General features: G+C 43.5%; 1 protein-coding gene across 1 annotated transcript in view; it reads left to right on the top strand.

Annotated features, from left to right (window-relative positions):
- trip11 (thyroid hormone receptor interactor 11) overlaps nt 1–17,027 on the top strand; it is a 62,785-nt gene extending 45,758 nt beyond the window's left edge. Inside the window, exons 27-33 of the mRNA XM_029712685.1 lie at nt 194–297; nt 612–711; nt 3,325–3,406; nt 6,296–6,410; nt 9,380–9,505; nt 12,131–12,278; nt 16,225–17,027. Of these exons, the coding sequence (XP_029568545.1) occupies nt 194–297; nt 612–711; nt 3,325–3,406; nt 6,296–6,410; nt 9,380–9,505; nt 12,131–12,278; nt 16,225–16,460 (911 nt within the window). The 3' untranslated portion in view covers nt 16,461–17,027. The remainder of the gene's footprint in view (nt 1–193; nt 298–611; nt 712–3,324; nt 3,407–6,295; nt 6,411–9,379; nt 9,506–12,130; nt 12,279–16,224) is intronic.
- Nucleotides 17,028–19,928: the final 2,901 nt, after the last annotated feature.

The raw sequence follows: 19,928 nt of genomic DNA, 5'->3' as shown, positions 1-19,928 counted from the left end.
GTCACTGAGGCTGTAGTGGGAATATAGCCTGGTGTCCAGATCTGTTTGTGCTCAATAGCCAACTTGATGCTATCCCACACACAGATCTGGGACCGGTCTAATCTAAAGGCAACATCAACTCCGATAGAGAAAATAGAGCTCTTCTGGTCTTTATAAAGATATGAACCTCTTCTCTCTGTTCTCTTCCCAACAGAAGAGAAAGCGATGTATTCGTCAGAGCTTGATAAATACAAGAGGGAGAAGGACGAGTGGAGGAGAAAAGCACTTCAACTGGAGGACAGAGCCTCAGCACTTCAGGTAGGACACTTCATAACGACTCTCATCAAGTACACATTCACTCCTCAATCATATAGTCCTTATGTTACATTCTGACTTATTGGTCTACTTATCATATCCCTGTCTCGCTCTGTCTCTCTCGCTCTCTGTCTCTCTCTCGCGCTCTGTCTCTCTCTCGCGCTCTGTCTCTCTCTCGCGCTCTGTCTCTCTCTCGCGCTCTGTCTCTCTCTCGCGCTCTGTCTCTCTCTCGCGCTCTGTCTCTCTGTCTCTCTCTCGCTCTCTCTTGCTCTGTCTCTCTCGCTCTGTCTCTGTCTCTCGCTCTGTTACTCTCTCAGATCAACCTAGATGAGGCTAATGCAGCGCTGGACTCAGCCTCCAGACTCACTGACCAGCTGGACCTAAAGGAAGAACAGCTAGAAGAGCTCAAGAAACAAGGTGGGAGAGAGGAGGGGGGGAGAGCAGCCATCTTATGTCAGGCTTTTTTATCCAGCATGAAGGAACATGAAGAAGAGAGAGCTTATAATAAAGCCAGGCTGAGTTTGGAGGCCTGTGTAAGAGGTTTTATATAGTGGTCAAGGCTGTGGTTTTAGGCATGGAGGACTCTATAGTATCCCTTCACTTTACATTTCATTCTTATCATATAAAATAACATAGTAGAAACAGAGTGTCCTCATTGTCTCCTAACCCAACATGTCTGACCTGATGTTCTGTCTGGATCAAACACCTGTCCTCCTCCTCCTGCTGTAACTAGAGATGTTCTGGATGACATGCGTTCCTGTTCCGTTCCTCTGCTGTCTTCCTGACAGTCTGTACATGTCATACCTGTTGGCATCGTCAAGTTCCTCTTTTGAACACTGGTCTGCTTTTTCCTTTGTCTTCATAGTAGGTTTAGCGAGGCTCTAGATGGAACACTAGTTCCCAGTGTAGTGTTCTACTTCTGACTAGGGCCTTATGGGAAATAAAGTGTTCTACTTCTGACTAGGGCCTTATGGGAAATAAAGTGTTCTACTTCTGACTAGGGCCTTATGGGAAATCAAGTGTTCTACTTCTGACCAGGGCCTTATGGGAAATAAAGTGTTCTACTTCTGACCAGGGCCTTATGGGAAATAAAGTGTTCTACTTCTGACCAGGGCCTTATGGGAAATAAAGTGTTCTACTTCTGACCAGGGCCTTATGGGAAATAAAGTGTTCTACTTCTGACCAGGGCCTTATGGGAAATAAAGTGTTCTACTTCTGACCAGGGCCTTATGGGAAATAAAGTGTTCTACTTCTGACCAGGGCCTTATGGGAAATAAAGTGTTCTACTTCTGACTAGGGCCTTATGGGAAATAAAGTGTTCTACTTCTGACTAGGGCCTTATGGGAAATAAAGTGTTCTACTTCTGACCAGGGCCTTATGGGAAATAAAGTGTTCTACTTCTGACCAGGGCCTTATGGGAAATAAAGTGCACTACTTCTGACCAGTCAAAGTGGAATGCCAAGAAAGTGTGTACCAGGTTCCTCTGTCTAAGCTGATGAACCTGGTACACCCTTTCAGCTTCAGACGGGGTCCTCTGGGTGACAGGATCCTCTGGGGTATAGTTTCACCCTTTCAGCTTCAGACGGGGTCCTCTGGGTGACAGGATCCTCTGGGGTATAGTTTTACCCTTTCAGCTTCAGACAGGATCCTCTGGGGTATAGTTTCACCCTTTCAGCTTCAGACGGGGTCCTCTGGGGTATAGTTTCACCCTTTCAGCTTCAGACGGGGTCCTCTGGGGTATAGTTTCAGCTTCAGACAGGGTCCTTTGGGGTATAGTTTCACCCTTTCAGCTTCAGACAGGGTCCTCTGGGGTATAGTTTCACCCTTTCAGTTACAGACAGGGTACTCTGGGTGACAGGGTCCTCTGGGGTATAGTTTCACCCTTTCAGCTTCAGACAGGGTCTTCTGGGGTATAGTTTCACCCTTTCAGCTTCAGACAGGGTCCTCTGGGGTATAGTTTCACCCTTTCAGCTTCAGACGGGGTCCTCTGGGGTATAGTTTCACCCTTTCAGCTTCAGACAGGGTCCTCTGGGGTATAGTTTCACCCTTTCAGTTACAGACAGGGTCCTCTGGGTGACAGGGTCCTCTGGGGTATAGTTTCACCCTTTCAGCTTCAGACGGGGTCCTCTGGGGTATAGTTTCACCCTTTCAGCTTCAGACAGGGTCCTCTGGGGCATAGTTTCACCCTTTCAGCTTCAGACGGGGTCCTCTGGGGTATAGTTTCACCCTTTCAGCTTCAGACAGGGTCCTCTGGGGTATAGTTTCACCCTTTCAGCTTCAGACAGGGTCCTCTGGGGTATAGTTTCACCCTTTCAGCTTCAGACAGGGTCCTCTGGGGTATAGTTTCACCCTTTCAGTTACAGACAGGGTCCTCTGGGTGACAGGGTCCTCTGGGGTATAGTTTCACCCTTTCAGCTTCAGACGGGGTCCTCTGGGGTATAGTTTCACCCTTTCAGCTTCAGACAGGGTCCTCTGGGGTATAGTTTCACCCTTTCAGCTTCAGACAGGGTCCTCTGGGGTATAGTTTCACCCTTTCAGCTTCAGACGGGGTCCTCTGGGGTATAGTTTCACCCTTTCAGCTTCAGACAGGGTCCTCTGGGGTATAGTTTCACCCTTTCAGCTTCAGACAGGGGCATCACAACACATTCTCAGACGAACACACACACTTATATACACACACGAGACACACACACACATGTTTTCATACGCCATAGAAATAGACATTTGTGAGCTGTGAGGGTATCCATTTTATTAAACTAATAAGGCTGTTAAAGGGTGGGGGTCTGGATTTTGTCCTGAGGACCAGCATGCCCTGATCTGCCTCCCTGATGACTGAAGCTTTCTTTGGCATGGTTGCCTCTGTTACACAAATATGTCAACGTTTTAGTCCAACGGACAGACTTAACTGTTGAGGTATAGCCACACTAACCGTGCTTCAGACTTCTGAGGAGCTGCAGCGCATTGAACGTGTGTTTGTGTGTGTGTGTGTGTGTGTGTGTGTGTGTGTGTGTGTGTGGGTGTGTGTTACAGTTGATGTGAGGCAGGAGATGTTGGAAGAGTCTCAGGACAAGTTAATGAACCTGCTGAATAGCACAGAGGGACAAGTAGACCAGTAAGTCCAGCACTACACTGACTAAATATCATGCATTTAGACACTACACTGACTAAATATCATGCATTTAGACACTACACTGACTAAATATCATGCATTTAGACACTACACTGACTAAATATCATGCATTTAGACACTACACTGACTAAATATCATGCATTTAGACACTACACTGACTAAATATCATGCATTTAGACACTACACTGACTAAATATCATGCATTTAGACACTACACTGACTAAATATCATGCATTTAGACACTACACTGACTAAATATCATGCATTTAGACACTACACTGACTAAATATCATGCATTTAGACACTACACTGACTAAATATCATGCATTTAGACACTACACTGACTAAATATCATGCATTTAGACACTACACTGACTAAATATCATGCATTTAGACACTACACTGACTAAATATCATGTATTTAGACAATACACTGACTAAATATCATGCATTTAGACACTACACTGACTAAATATCATGCATTTAGACACTACACTGACTAAATATCATGCATTTAGACACTACACTGACTAAATATCATGCATTTAGACACTACACTGACTAAATATCATGCATTTAGACACTACACTGACTAAATATCATGCATTTAGACACTACACTGACTAAATATCATGCATTTAGACACTACACTGACTAAATATCATGCATTTAGACACTACACTGACTAAATATCATGTATTTAGACACTACACTGACTAAATATCATGCATTTAGACACTACACTGACTAAATATCATGTATTTAGACACTACACTGACTAAATATCATGCATTTAGACACTACACTGACTAAATATCATGCATTTAGACACTACACTGACTAAATATCATGTATTTAGACACTACACTGACTAAATATCATGTATTTAGACAATACACTGACTAAATATCATGCATTTAGACACTACACTGACTAAATATCATGCATTTAGACACTACACTGACTAAATATCATGCATTTAGACACTACACTGACTAAATATCATGCATTTAGCCACTACACTGACTAAATATCATGCATTTAGACACTACACTGACTAAATATCATGCATTTAGACACTACACTGACTAAATATCATGCATTTAGACACTACACTGACTAAATATCATGCATTTAGACACTACACTGACTAAATATCATGCATTTAGACACTACACTGACTAAATATCATGCATTTAGACACTACACTGACTAAATATCATGTATTTAGACACTACACTGACTAAATATCATGCATTTAGACACTACACTGACTAAATATCATGCATTTAGACACTACACTGACTAAATATCATGCATTTAGACACTACACTGACTAAATATCATGTATTTAGACACTACACTGACTAAATATCATGCATTTAGACACTACACTGACTAAATATCATGTATTTAGACACTACACTGACTAAATATCATGCATTTAGACACTACACTGACTAAATATCATGTATTTAGACACTACACTGACTAAATATCATGCATTTAGACACTACACTGACTAAATATCATGTATTTAGACACTACACTGACTAAATATCATGCATTTAGACACTACACTGACTAAATATCATGTATTTAGACACTACACTGACTAAATATCATGCATTTAGACACTACACTGACTAAATATCATGTATTTAACAGGGCTGGGGACAATTCAAATGAAAGTCATTAAATTCAGGAAGTGATTTGAATTTATAATTAAAAGATGGAATAACTTTTTTAAATAGTTTTTCCTTTTTCGGGCTTATTGAATTGGAATTTCAGTTTACTTCCTGAATTGTCTGACTTCAATTGGAATTGACCCCAACCCTGGTATTTCATCTCATATTTCATCTTTCATGTAAATTGATCAGAGGTTGTGATTATAACGACTGAAGTTTACAGTGTTAACAACATCTTAATGTATTTCTTCTCAAACGAATGTTGAAAATTTCCGTTTGATATTGTCCACCACACAGAGCTATATGTAATAGAGTGTAGGCCGTGTTAATAGAGCTATATGTAATAGAGTGTAGGCCGTGTTAATAGAGCTATATGTAATAGAGTGTAGGCCGTGTTAATAGAGCTATATGTAATAGAGTGTAGGCCGTGTTAATAGAGCTATATGTAATAGATAGTAGGCCGTGTTAATAGAGCTATATGTAATAGAGTGTAGGCCGTGTTATTAGAGCTATATGTAATAGAGTGTAGGCCGTGTTATTAGAGCTATATGTAATAGATTAATAGAGCTATATGTTAATAGAGCTATATATGTTAATAGAGCTATATGTTAATAGAGCTATATGTAATAGATAGTAGGCCGTGTTAATAGAGCTATATGTAATAGAGTGTAGGCCGTGTTAATAGAGCTATATGTAATAGAGTGTAGGCCGTGTTAATAGAGCTATATGTAATAGAGTGTAGGCCGTGTTAATAGAGCTATATGTAATAGATTGTAGGCCGTGTTAATAGAGCTATATGTAATAGATTGTAGGCCGTGTTAATAGAGCTATATGTAATAGATAGTAGGCCGTGTTAATAGAGCTATATGTAATAGATTGTAGGCCGTGTTATTAGAGCTATATGTAATAGATTATAGGCCGTGTTAATAGAGCTATATGTAATAGATTGTAGGCCGTGTTAATAGAGCTATATGTAATAGATTGTAGGCCGTGTTATTTTCCCTATCATGCATGTGTAATGACTCTGTGGTTGAGTATTTTGTCCACTCAGACGTCCTCTCCAGGGGGTGTACTTGTACATCAAGCTGCCTCACGCTACAGAAACACGAGATAGGGGAGGAGCCTATGTGCTGTTCTGGCTCGGATATGGCTGCTTACTTTTCTTTATATTCTGTCTGCTCAGGGCTCTGATGCGGAACCTGTTCATGGGGTACTTCCACACCCCCAAACCCAAACGCTCCGAGGTGCTGAGGCTCATGGGTAGTGTCCTGGGACTGGACAAGGATGAGGTCAACCAGGTGACTGACAACACCCCTCCTCTTTTCTACCACTTTCTGCCCCTCCTCTCCTTACTTCCTCTTTCTGACCTCCCTCTCCTTACTTCCTCTTTCTGGCCCTCCTCTCCTTACTTCCTCTTTCTGACCCTCCTCTCCTTACTTCCTCTTTCTGACCCTCCCTCTCCTTAATTCCTCTTTCTGCCCCTCCTCTCCTTACTTCCTCTTTCTGACCCTCCTCTCCTTACTTCCTCTTTCTGACCCTCCCTCTCCTTATTTCCTCTTTCTGACCTCCCTCTCCTTACTTCCTCTTTCTGCCCCTCCTCTCCTTATTTCCTCTTTCTGCCCCTCCTCTCCTTATTTCCTCTTTCTGACCTCCCTCTCCTTACTTCCTCTTTCTGCCCCTCCTCTCCTTATTTCCTCTTTCTGACCTCCCTCTCCTTACTTCCTCTTTCTGACCTCCCTCTCCTTACTTCCTCTTTCTGACCTCCCTCTCCTTACTTCCTCTTTCTGCCCCTCCTCTCCTTACTTCCTCTTTCTGACCTCCCTCTCCTTACTTCCTTGTTTTTATCTCTTATCCTTATTTGGGATCCTCTCCTATGCTTCTGTTTGTTCTTTTTTCACTTCAATCATCTGTTTTATTCATCTTGTCTTTTCAAACCTGTATCTGTCTCCCTCTGTGATTTTCTGAATATCTCTTGGCTAGAAGGCTGAAAAGGTATGGAATGTTTTTACATTTAGACATGTTTGTCATCCCTTTAGTCCAACCACAACTGATCTGGCGTCAGTCTCTAGATAATGACACGTTAACATTCTCTGTGGCTTTGAATCCCTAGCTTGGTCCTAGATCAGTTTGTGTTGTCTTGCCAACTCTTGGGGTCGTTGTCATTTGCTAGTAAATCCCCTGACCATTCTAAAGGCGTCCTCATACATAGGCTGGGTTTGCTCCTAGCTGAACTTGGCTAGGCGAAGTGAGAGTCTCGCATACTCCCTTAAAATACCTTCGCTTGAAAAATAAATTAACTCAATGTGTTAATTCATTCGGAGGTTTTTTTTGTCACGGAGGTCTGTTTCCACTGAGAAGCATACATTCCTACCAAGACAGCAGTTGAAAACACGTGTCTCGTGGACTCCTGTTTGTTTGTTTGCGAGGGTTTTGTTATAATCATTCCAAATACAACGGTATTTTTTTCTGTTCTATCCTGTATTTCTATCTGATAGTATGACATCTAGTTTCCCTTCTGGGTACTTTAGATTACCACTGTTATCTGCAATTACCTCTGGCTCGCTGTGTGGCATTATCTGTCCCACTATTGACTGTGGAGATATGCTCTGATGGAGGTCGACTGATCGAAAGCTCAGCTATATTAAAATACATTTCCATCTGACGAAGTGTGCAGAGACTTTTTTTCGGTTGCTTCTTAAAATACAATTTCTAGATGGTCTGAGAAGAACAACATTGGCAGGGCGATTCAAGTTAAGCCCAATATACAGCGATTAATGTATTGGGCCTATAGTTTACTGCACAAACCTCATTGCTACAGAACTGTTTTTAATCGGTTAATTTTGCATAGGCATATGTTGTTGTTTTTTATCATCTTGGCTTGCATTCTGACTCAGATGAGGTTGGTGACCACTGCTGTTCAGTATCCCCTACTGTTGTAGTTTCCCCTCAACTTGCTATTGTTTCAGAACAGTGTTTTGAACCAATCAGCGATTACTCAAGGAGTATTGTACTGGGTTGGAACAGTGTTTTGAACCAATCAGCGATCACTCAAGGAGTATTGTACTGGGTTGGAACAGTGTTTTGGACCAATCAGCGACCACTCAAGGAGTATTGTACTGGGTTGGAACAGTGTTTTGGACCAATCAGCGACCACTCAAGGAGTATTGTACTGGGTTGGAACAGTGTTTTGGACCAATCAGCGACCACTCAAGGAGTATTGTACTGGGTTGGAACAGTGTTTTGGACCAATCACTCAGTCTCACTGATTCAAAACCCTTGTCTGTAGGTGTTTTTTTTACGTTCCGTTGAGGAAGCATGTGTTTTTCCTGGTTTTACACCACTGAGCTTATCGGGACAGGAAACAAGCCCAGATCAGTGACCCCGGTCAGAGTCCAACCACAGATAGGCTGACCCCTCCGGCCTGGCCTGAGGTGATTATAATGTGTCCTCTGAGAGCGCAGCACTAACTGATGATGTGAGGACTGCCAGGGTTTGAATTATAGAAGCTGGGCAATGGGCCCCCCCATAGCAAATCAGAACCCCCCCCATAACAATTGAAATATCCCCTAGCCTCAAGTGTCCAAGATATAATTGTCGGGAACCCCCCCACCCCTATCAAGACTTAGCAAGAGTCAATATGTAAAACTCTTGAGTGTAACACTAAGTGCTGACTAGCTGTGGACGACTTCAAAGATCTGTGGACGACTCCAGGGCTCTGTGGACGGCTCTGTGGACGACTCCAGGGTTATGTGGACGACTCCAGGGTTATGTGGACGACTCCAGGGCTCTGTGGACGACTCCAGGGCTCTGTGGACGACTCCAGGGCTCTGTGGACGACTCCAGGGATCTTTGGAGTCGGCTCTCTCCCGACTTCTACATCACAAAACTAAAATGAGCTATAATTAGCTACAGCTGCGACGTCAGTATGTTTGCGCAAACTAATGCACTGATTAGCACTGATTAGCACTGATTAGCACTGATTAGCACTGATTTAGCACTGATTAGCACTGCATATGGAGCCGTCTGACAATCACTACTAAATATTCAAGGATAATCAGTAGCCTACGTCAGCTGCCTGGGGGGGGAAAATGGAACGACTCTGGGATTTTTTTTAAACATTTTTTAGAGTCGACTCCGGCTCTCGGTGGTCGAGGAATCAACTAATTTGAAGTCGACTATCCACCGCTATGTAACCTCTAATCCCGGATTGGTGGGTCACCTCACTCTGTCCCTGACTAATGGTGAACTCTGACCTCTGTCCCTGTAGCTGTTGGAGGAGGAGGGAGGCCATGGTGTCGGCGGCTGGGTGTCCGGCTGGTTGGGAGGCAGAGCTGTACAGAGTGTCCCCAACACACCACAGAGACCAGGAGCAGGACAGGGGGGCTTCAACAACGTGAGTATATGGACATTATGCACACAGATATGGACACACACAGATATGGACACACACAGATATGGACACACACACACAGATATGGACACACACACACAGATATGGACACACACACACAGATATGGACACACACACACAGATATGGACACACACACACAGATATGGACACACACACACAGATATGGACACACACACACAGATATGGACACACACACACAGATATGGACACACACACACAGATATGGACACACACACACACATATGGACACACACACACACAGATATGGACACACACAGATATGGACACACACACACACAGATATGGACACACACACACACAGATATGGACACACACACACACAGATATGGACACACACACACACACACACAGATATGGACACACACACACACAGATATGGACACACACACACACAGATATGGACACACACAGATGTGGACACACACACACACAGATGTGGACACACACACACACACACACACACAGATATAGACACACACAGATATAGACACACACAGATATAGACACACACAGATATAGACACACACAGATATAGACACACACAGATATAGACACACACACACAGATATAGACACACACACACACAGATATAGACACACGTACCTAAACTAACTTTGGTACCTAGCTTCCCTACTTTGATCTTCTTTTCCTGTTCTCCTGTAGTTCTCTGTTGTTCTCCTGTAGTTCTCTGTTCTTCTTCTCCTGTAGTTCTCTGTTGTTCTCCTGTAGTTCTCTGTTGTTCTCCTGTAGTTCTCTGTTCTTCTTCTCCAGTAGTTCTCTGTTCTTCTCCTGTAGTTCTCTGTTGTTCTCCTGTAGTTCTCTGTTCTTCTCCTGTAGTTCTCTGTTGTTCTCCTGTAGTTCTCTGTTCTTCTCCTGTAGTTCTCTGTTCTTCTTCTCCTGTAGTTCTCTGTTCTTCTTCTCCTGTAGTTCTCTGTTCTTCTCCTGTAGTTCTCTGTTCTTCTCCTGTAGTTCTCTGTTCTTCTCCTGTAGTTCTCTGTTCTTCTCCTGTAGTTCTCTGTTGTTCTCCTGTAGTTCTCTGTTCTTCTCCTGTAGTTCTCTGTTCTTCTTCTCCAGTAGTTCTCTGTTCTTCTTCTCCTGTAGTTCTCTGTTCTTCTTCTCCTGTAGTTCTCTGTTCTTCTCCTGTAGTTCTCTGTTCTTCTTCTCCTGTAGTTCTCTGTTCTTCTCCTGTAGTTCTCTGTTCTTCTCCTGTAGTTCTCTGTTCTTCTCCTGTAGTTCTCTGTTCTTCTCCTGTAGTTCTCTGTTGTTCTCCTGTAGTTCTCTGTTCTTCTCCTGTAGTTCTCTGTTCTTCTCCTGTAGTTCTCTGTTGTTCTCCTGTAGTTCTCTGTTCTTCTCCTGTAGTTCTCTGTTCTTCTCCTGTAGTTCTCTGTTGTTCTCCTGTAGTTCTCTGTTCTTCTCCTGTAGTTCTCTGTTCTTCTTCTCCTGTAGTTCTCTGTTCTTCTCCTGTAGTTCTCTGTTCTTCTTCTCCTGTAGTTCTCTGTTGTTCTCCAGTAGTTCTCTGTTCTTCTCCTGTAGTTCTCTGTTGTTCTCCTGTAGTTCTCTGTTCTTCTCCTGTAGTTCTCTGTTCTTCTCCTGTAGTTCTCTGTTGTTCTCCTGTAGTTCTCTCTTCTTCTCCTGTAGTTCTCTCTTCTTCTCCTGTAGTTCTCTCTTCTTCTCCTGTAGTTCTCTGTTCTTCTCCTGTAGTTCTCTGTTCTTCTCCTGTAGTTCTCTGTTCTTCTCCTGTAGTTCTCTGTTGTTCTCCTGTAGTTCTCTGTTGTTCTCCTGTAGTTCTCTGTTCTTCTCCTGTAGTTCTCTGTTCTTCTCCTGTAGTTCTCTGTTCTTCTCCTGTAGTTCTCTGTTCTTCTTCTCCTGTAGTTCTCTGTTCTTCTTCTCCTGTAGTTCTCTGTTCTTCTCCTGTAGTTCTCTGTTCTTCTCCTGTAGTTCTCTGTTCTTCTCCTGTAGTTCTCTGTTCTTCTCCTGTAGTTCTCTGTTCTTCTCCTGTAGTTCTCTGTTCTTCTCCTGTAGTTCTCTGTTCTTCTCCTATAGTTCTCTGTTCTTCTCCTGTAGTTCTGTTCTTCTCCAGTAGTTCTCTGTTCTTCTCCTGTAGTTCTCTGTTGTTCTTCTCCTGTAGTTCTCTGTTGTTCTTCTCCTGTAGTTCTCTGTTCTTCTCCAGTAGTTCTCTGTTCTTCTTCTCCTGTAGTTCTCTGTTCTTCTTCTCCAGTAGTTCTCTGTTGTTCTTCTCCTGTAGTTCTCTGTTCTTCTTCTCCTGTAGTTCTCTGTTCTTCTTCTCCTGTAGTTCTCTGTTCTTCTTCTCCTGTAGTTCTCTGTTCTTCTTCTCCTGTAGTTCTCTGTTCTTCTCCAGTAGTTCTCTGTTCTTCTTCTCCTGTAGTTCTCTGTTCTTCTTCTCCTGTAGTTCTCTGTTCTTCTTCTCCTGTAGTTCTCTGTTCTTCTTCTCCTGTAGTTCTCTGTTCTTCTTCTCCTGTAGTTCTCTGTTCTTCTTCTCCTGTAGTTCTCTGTTCTTCTTCTCCTGTAGTTCTCTGTTGTTCTTCTCCGGTAGTACTTCTCTGATCTCTTCTGTTCTTTTCCAGTCGTTCTCTGAGATGTTTGTAAAGTTCCTGGAGGTGGAGTCTAGGCCGGCGCTCCCTGCCCCCAGACTTCCTGTCTATGATATCAAACCTCTCAGTGCCCCGCCTCCTGGGAGGACCACCAGCTCAGCCTGGGCTCAACAACCAGAAGGTAATGCTGTCATGGTTATATTGTTCCAGGGTGAGGTAATGCTATCATGGTAATATTGTTCCAGGTTGAAATAATGCTGTCGTGGTAGTATTGTTCCAGGGTGAGGTAATGCTGTCATGGTTATATTGTTCCAGGGTGAGGTAATGCTATCATGGTAATATTGTTCCAGGTTGAAATAATGCTGTCGTGGTAGTATTGTTCCAGGGTGAGGTAATGCTGTCATGGTTATATTGTTCCAGGGTGAGGTAATGCTGTCGTGGTAATATTGTTCCAGGTTGAAATAATGCTGTCATGGTAGTATTGTTCCAGGGTGAAATAATGCTGTCATGGTTATATTGTTCCAGGGTGAGGTAATGTTGAAATGGTTATATTGTTTCGGGTGAGGTAATGCTGCCGTGGTTATATTGTTCCGGGTTGAGGTAATGCTGTCGTGGTAATATTGCTCCAGGGTGAGGTAATGCTGTCGTGGTAATATTGCTTCACGGTGAGGTAATGCTGTCGTGGTAGTATTGCTCCAGGGTGAGGTAATGCTGTCATGGTAATATTGTTCCAGGGTGAGGTAATGCTGTCGTGGTAATATTGTTCCAGGGTGAGGTAATGCTGTCATGGTAGTATTGTTCCAGGGTGAAATAATGCTGTCATGGTTATATTGTTCCAGGGTGAGGTAATGTTGAAATGGTTATATTGTTTCGGGTGAGGTAATGCTGTCGTGGTTATATTGTTCCAGGGTGAGGTAATGCTGTCGTGGTAGTATTGCTTCAGGGTGAAGTAATGCTGTCGTGGTAATATTGTTCCAGGGTGAGGTAATGCTGTCGTGGTAGTATTGCTCCAGGGTGAGGTAATGCTGTCATGGTAATATTGTTCCAGGGTGAGGTAATGCTGTCGTGGTAATATTGTTCCAGGGTGAGGTAATGCTGTCGTGGTAGTATTGCTCCAGGGTGAGGTAATGCTGTCGTGGTTATATTGTTCCAGGGTGAGGTAATGCTGTCGTGGTAATATTGCTCCAGGGTGAGGTAATGCTGTCGTGGTAATATTGTTCCAGGGTGAGGTAATGCTGTCGTGGTAATATTGTTCCAGGGTGAGGTAATGCTGTCGTGGTAATATTGTTCCAGGGTGAGGTAATGCTGTCGTGGTAATATTGTTCCAGGGTGAGGTAATGCTGTCGTGGTAATATTGTTCCAGGGTGAGGTAATGCTGTCGTGGTAATATTGTTCCAGGGTGAGGTAATGCTGTCGTGGTAATATTGTTCCAGGGTGAGGTAATGCTGTCGTGGTAGTATTGCTTCAGGGTGAGGTAATGCTGTCGTGCTTATATTGTTCCAGGGTGAGGTAATGCTGTCGTGGTAATATTGTTCCAGGGTGAGGTAATGCTGTCGTGGTAATATTGTTCCAGGGTGAGGTAATGCTGTCGTGGTTATATTGTTCCAGGGTGAGGTAATGCTGTCGTGGTTATATTGTTCCAGGGTGAGGTAATGCTGTCGTGGTAATATTGTTTCAGGGTGAGGTAATGCTGTCGTGGTAATATTGCTCCAGGGTGAGGTAATGCTGTCGTGCTTATATTGTTCCAGGGTGAGGTAATGCTGTCGTGGTAATATTGTTCCAGGGTGAGGTAATGCTGTCGTGGTTATATTGTTCCAGGGTGAGGTAATGCTGTTGTGGTAATATTGTTCCAGGGTGAGGTAATGCTGTCGTGGTAATATTGTTCCAGGGTGAGGTAATGCTGTCGTGGTAGTACTGCTTCAGGGTTAGGTAATGCTATCGTGGTAGTATTGCTTCAGGGTGAGGTAATGCTGTCGTGGTAATATTGCTCCAGGGTGAGGTAATGCTGTCGTGGTAGTATTGCTCCAGGGTGAGGTAGTGCTGTCGTGGTAATATTGTTCCAGGGTGAGGTAATGCTATCGTGGTTATATTGTTCCAGGGTGAGGTAATGCTGTCATGGTTATATTGTTCCAGGGTGAGGTAATGCTGTCATGGTAATATTGTTCCAGGGTGAGGTAATGCTGTCGTGGTAGTATTGTTCCAGGGTGAGGTAATGCTGTCGTGGTAGTATTGCTTCAGGGTAGGTAATGCTATCGTGGTAGTATTGCTTCAGGGTGAGGTAATGCTGTCGTGGTAGTATTGCTTCAGGGTGAGGTAATGCTGTCGTGGTAGTATTGTTCCAGGGTGAAGTAATGCTGTCATGGTAGTATTGTTCCAGGGTGAGGTAATGCTGTCGTGGTTATATTGCTTCAGGGTGAGGTAATGCTATCGTGGTAGTATTGTTCCAGGGTGAGGTAATGCTGTCATGGTAATATTGTTCCAGGGTGAGGTAATGCTGTCGTGGTAATATTGTTCTAGGGTGAGGTAATGCTGTCGTGGTAGTATTGCTTCAGGGTGAGGTAATGCTGTCGTGGTTATATTGTTCCAGGGTGAGGTAATGCTTTCGTGGTAGTATTGCTTCAGGGTGAGGTAATGCTGTCGTGGTAATATTGCTTCAGGGTGAGGTAATGCTTTCGTGGTAGTATTGCTTCAGGGTTAGGTAATGCTATCGTGGTAGTATTGCTTCAGGGTGAGGTAATGCTGTCGTGGTAGTATTGTTCCAGGGTGAAGTAATGCTGTCGTGGTTATATTGTTCCAGGGTGAGGTAATGCTATCGTGGTTATATTGTTCCAGGGTGAGGTAATGTTGTCGTGGTTATATTGTTCCAGGGTGAGGTAATGCTGTCGTGGTAGTATTGCTTCAGGGTGAGGTAATGCTGTCGTGCTTATATTGTTCCAGGGTGAGGTAATGCTGTCGTGGTTATATTGTTCCAGGGTGAGGTAATGCTGTCGTGGTAGTATTGTTCTAGGGTGAGGTAATGCTGTCGTGGTAGTATTGCTTCAGGGTGAGGTAATGCTGTCGTGGTTATATTGTTCCAGGGTGAGGTAATGCTTTCGTGGTAGTATTGCTTCAGGTTGAGGTAATGCTGTCGTGGTAATGTTGCTTCAGGGTGAGGTAATGCTTTCGTGGTAGTATTGCTTCAGGGTTAGGTAATGCTATCGTGGTAGTATTGCTTCAGGGTGAGGTAATGCTGTCGTGGTAGTATTGTTCCAGGGTGAAGTAATGCTGTCGTGGTTATATTGTTCCAGGGTGAGGTAATGCTGTCGTGGTTATATTGTTCCAGGGTGAGGTAATGTTGTCGTGGTTATATTGTTCCAGGGTGAGGTAATGCTGTCGTGGTAGTATTGCTTCAGGGTGAGGTAATGCTGTCGTGCTTATATTGTTCCAGGGTGAGGTAATGCTGTCGTGGTAATATTGTTCCAGGGTGAGGTAATGCTGTCGTGGTAATATTGTTCCAGGGTGAGGTAATGCTGTCGTGGTTATATTGTTCCAGGGTGAGGTAATGCTGTCGTGGTAATATTGTTCCAGGGTGAGGTAATGCTGTCCTGGTTATATTGTTCCAGGGTGAGGTAATGCTGTCGTGGTAATATTGCTCCAGGGTGAGGTAATGCTGTCGTGGTAATATTGCTCCAGGGTGAGGTAATGCTGTCGTGCTTATATTGTTCCAGGGTGAGGTAATGCTGTCGTGGTAGTATTGCTCCAGGGTGAGGTAATGCTGTCGTGGTAATATTGCTCCAGGGTGAAGTTTAGCGGGCAGTGTAGCAGTGTTTCTGACTCGGGTTGAGACTGAGGGCAGAATAACCCACGTTGCATGAAATATGAAGAACCTGGCCAGGGTTGAGTGAGAGCATGGAATGATTTACAGTAGGAGACAGCTAGGCACCAGTTGCTCCCAGAGGGATCGTTCAGAATATCAACCATACCCGGACCCTTCTACCCAGACTCCTCTGCCCTCAGTCTCACCTCTAGCCAGAACCTCTGTAGAGACTTGTTTGTTTACTTCTTAAGAACAGGTTCCGGGTCATCTCAATCCCTGCCGCCTCCATTTTATTCCGACCTCTGATCTCTAACCTCTGTTTCCTCCTCAGGAGGGGCGGCAGCCGGCAGGGGACAGAGAGCAGCCGGGGAGTCCAACCCCTTCCTGGCTCCCCGCTCTGCGGCCGTACCACTGATGCATCATGGGAGTGGTAGTTCCAGTGCGTCGGGAGGACACCACCCCCACCTCCTAATGAAACCCATCTCAGACAACTTGCCTACCTTCACCCCCGTGCCCGTCTCCGCTGAGAGCGGAGGGCAGGTGCTCAAAGACTTACTCAAGCAGTGATTGGAGCCACGGCCTGTCACTCAAAGCTCCTCATCCAATCAGGAGGAGCGTAGACACAGACTGAGATGGAGGAGGACCGTTTTTACTGTGTGGCGATTTCTTCCAACAGTCATTCAGTGATGGTTCTACTGACTTCCACACAGGATGATGGTTCTACTAACTTCTACACAAGATGGTGGTTCTACACAGGATGATGGTTCTACACAGGATGATGGTTCCACACAGGATGATGGTTCTACTAACTTCTACACAGGATGATGGTTCTACTAACTTCTACACAGGATGGTGGTTCTACACAGGATGGTGGTTCTACACAGGATGGTGGTTCTACACAGGATGATGGTTCCACACAGGATGATGGTTCTACTAACTTCTACACAGGATGATGGTTCCACACAGGATAATGGTTCCACACAGGATGATGGTTCCACACAGGATGATGGTTCTACTAACCTCCAAACAGCAGGACATGTCAGCCAGACCCTCTCTGATTTACTGTCAGTTTGTTATCGGATTGATATTGTTGATATTTCGTTGGCACTATTAAAGGGGAACTCTGCATTGGTACATACGTTTTTGGTTGTTTGAGCTACAGATTGCCCGCTTTAAAGAGACGAGGTAGAATCAGGACTTGCTGTTCAATGCCCGGAGTGTCCCACCCACTCACTCAGTCTTTGTAACCTTTTTCTGCCACCGTATATTGTTACAGACGGAGAGTTTATGCATTGAACCAAGAGGGAAAACTGTGTGTGAGTGACTCCTGAGTATAGCTGTGTCATGTGACGTATGTGAGTGAGGGAGAACATCTCTACTGGTTGGACAATTGGGGATGTAGAAGTTTTCGTAATGTTTTGTATTCTTTCATTTTAGCCATAGGCCTTCAGTATAATCTGTCTGATCCGGCAAAATGGCACCCTAATCCCTACGATCCCTACCAGAGCCTTAGTCAAATGTAGTACACTATAGGGAATAAGGTGCTATTTGGACGCATTATATAACACTGCTGTATGTATTAAACATACAATGCTATTATATATACACACACACACACACACACACACACACACACACACACACACACAGAATCAGTCAAAAGTTTGGACACACCTACTCATTCCAGAGTTTCTTTATTTTTACTATTTTCTAGATTGTAGAGGCAGCAGTTGCTCCAAACTATGAAATAACACACATGGAATCATGTAGTAACCAGAAAAGTGTTAAACAAATCAAAATATATTTTAGGTTCTTCAAAGTAGCCACCGTTTGCCTTGATGACAGCTTTGCACACTCTTGGCTTTCTCTCAACCAGCTTCACCTGGATTGCTTTTCCAACAGTCTTCCCACATATGCTGAGCACTTGTTGGCTGCTTTTCCTTCACTCTGCGGTCCAACTCAAACCCAAAACATCTCAATTGGGTTGAGGTCAGGTGCTTGTGGAGGCCAGGTCATCTGATGCAGCAATCCATCACTCTCCTTGGTCAAATAGCCCTCACACAGCCTGGAGGTGTGTTGGGTCATTGTCCTGTTGAAAAACAAATGATAGTCCCACTAAGTGCAAACCAGATGGGATGGCGTATTGCTGCAGAATGCTGTGGTAGCCATGCTGGTTAAGTGTGCCTTGAATTCTAAATAAATCACTGATAGTCATCAGCAAAGCACCCCCACACCATCACATCTCTTCCTCCATGCTTTACGGTGGGAAAAACACATGCAGAGATCATCCGTTCACCTACTCTGCATCTCACAAAGACACGGGGGTTGGAACCAAAAATAAAAAATTTGGACTCAGACCAAAGGACAGATTTCTCTAATGTCCATTGCTCGTGTTTCTTGGCCCAAACAAGTCTTCTTATTGGTGTCCTTTAGTAGTGGTTTCTTTGCAGCAATTCGACCATGAAGGCCTGATTCACGCAGTCTCCTCTGAACAGTTGTTGAGATGTGTCTGTTACTTGAACTTTGTTGAAGCATTTATTTGAGGCTTCTAACTAATCTAACAATTTATGAGTCTGGTAACAAATGAACTTGTCCTCTGCAGCAGAGGTAACTCTGGGTCATCCTTTCCTGTGGCGGTCCTCATGAGAGACAGTTTCATCATAGCGCTTGATGGTTTTTGCAGCTGCACTTGAAAAAAACTTTCAACGTTCTTCAAATGTTCCGTATTGACTGACCTTCATGTCTTAAAGTAATGATGGACTGTCGTTTCTCTTTGCTTATTTGAGCTGTTCTTGCCATAATATGGACTTGGTATTTTACCAAATAGGGCTATCTTCTGTATACCACCCATACCTTGTCACAACACAACTGATTGGCTCAAACACATTAAGAAGGAAAGAAATTCCACAAATTCACTTTTAACAAGTCACACCTGTTAATTGAAATGCATTCCAGGTGACTACCTCATGAAGCTGGTTGAGAGAATGCCAAGAGGTCATCAAGGCAAAGGGTGGCTACTTTGAAGAATCTCACATATAAAATATATTTACATTTTTTGGCTACTACATGATTTAATATGTATTATTTAATAGTTTTGATGTCTTCACTATTATTCTACAATGTAGAAAATAGTAAAAAAATAAAGAAAAACCCTTGAATGAGTAGGTGTGTCCAAACTTTAGGCTGGTAGTGTGTGTGTAAATGGGTGATATTTTAATAATAATTAAGGCAGTTCTGGAAGTACTGTCCAAAGTGTCTATCAATTTTGCTATTAAGATATAAAGGTATGTATAAATTATTAAATACAAATATATATTTACAAAGTTGTAAAAACAACTGCACATATTAAGCTTTACCTCTCCCCAACTCTACATTTTTCTTGGAATATCCTCCACAGTCAACTGCTGGAAAATGATTTTCACCCATACTTCTGAGATAAAATAGTCAAATAATATTGAAATTATATATCCTCATACTCCCCAAAACATGTTAATGAATTATTAGGAAACCCCTCAGATAGAGAAGTGTTAATGAATTATTCGGGAAAAAAACTAAAAATGGAAGAACACTCAGAAATTCACTAGCTATGTTGGTTGTTTTGATAAAAATAAAGGCATTACTACCCCTCAAAAGTATGTAGGTCTGTCTCCTCCTTTTGAGTTCAAGCTATTGGCTGCGTCTCAAATTGCACCCTATTCCCTGTACACATTGCACTACTTTTGACCGGGACTCATAGGGTTCCATGAGGTTCCCATAAGATTCCCATAGGGCCCATAGCGTTCCATAAGATGCCCATAGCGTTCCGGTCAAAAGTAGTGCACGTTATGGGGAATCGGTGCCATTTGAGACGCTGCCTTTTGAGTTTGAGCCAAAAACCACTGATTTGTCAGCCTAATATGTTTCATGATCTCCACAAGCATCTCCAGGTATTTTGAATTTCCACCATTTTCCACCCTGACCTCCTCAGCAAAGAACAGCTAGCCTCTGTATAAGCACCAACTGAGAACAGCGAGCCTCTGTAGATGCTGCAACTGA

The sequence above is a fragment of the Salmo trutta genome, chromosome 25 (assembly GCF_901001165.1).
Source record: "Salmo trutta chromosome 25, fSalTru1.1, whole genome shotgun sequence".
Classification (NCBI taxonomy): domain Eukaryota; kingdom Metazoa; phylum Chordata; class Actinopteri; order Salmoniformes; family Salmonidae; genus Salmo; species Salmo trutta.
Note: the sequence above shows the minus strand (reverse complement) of the source record. Positions and strands in the feature narration are given on the sequence as shown.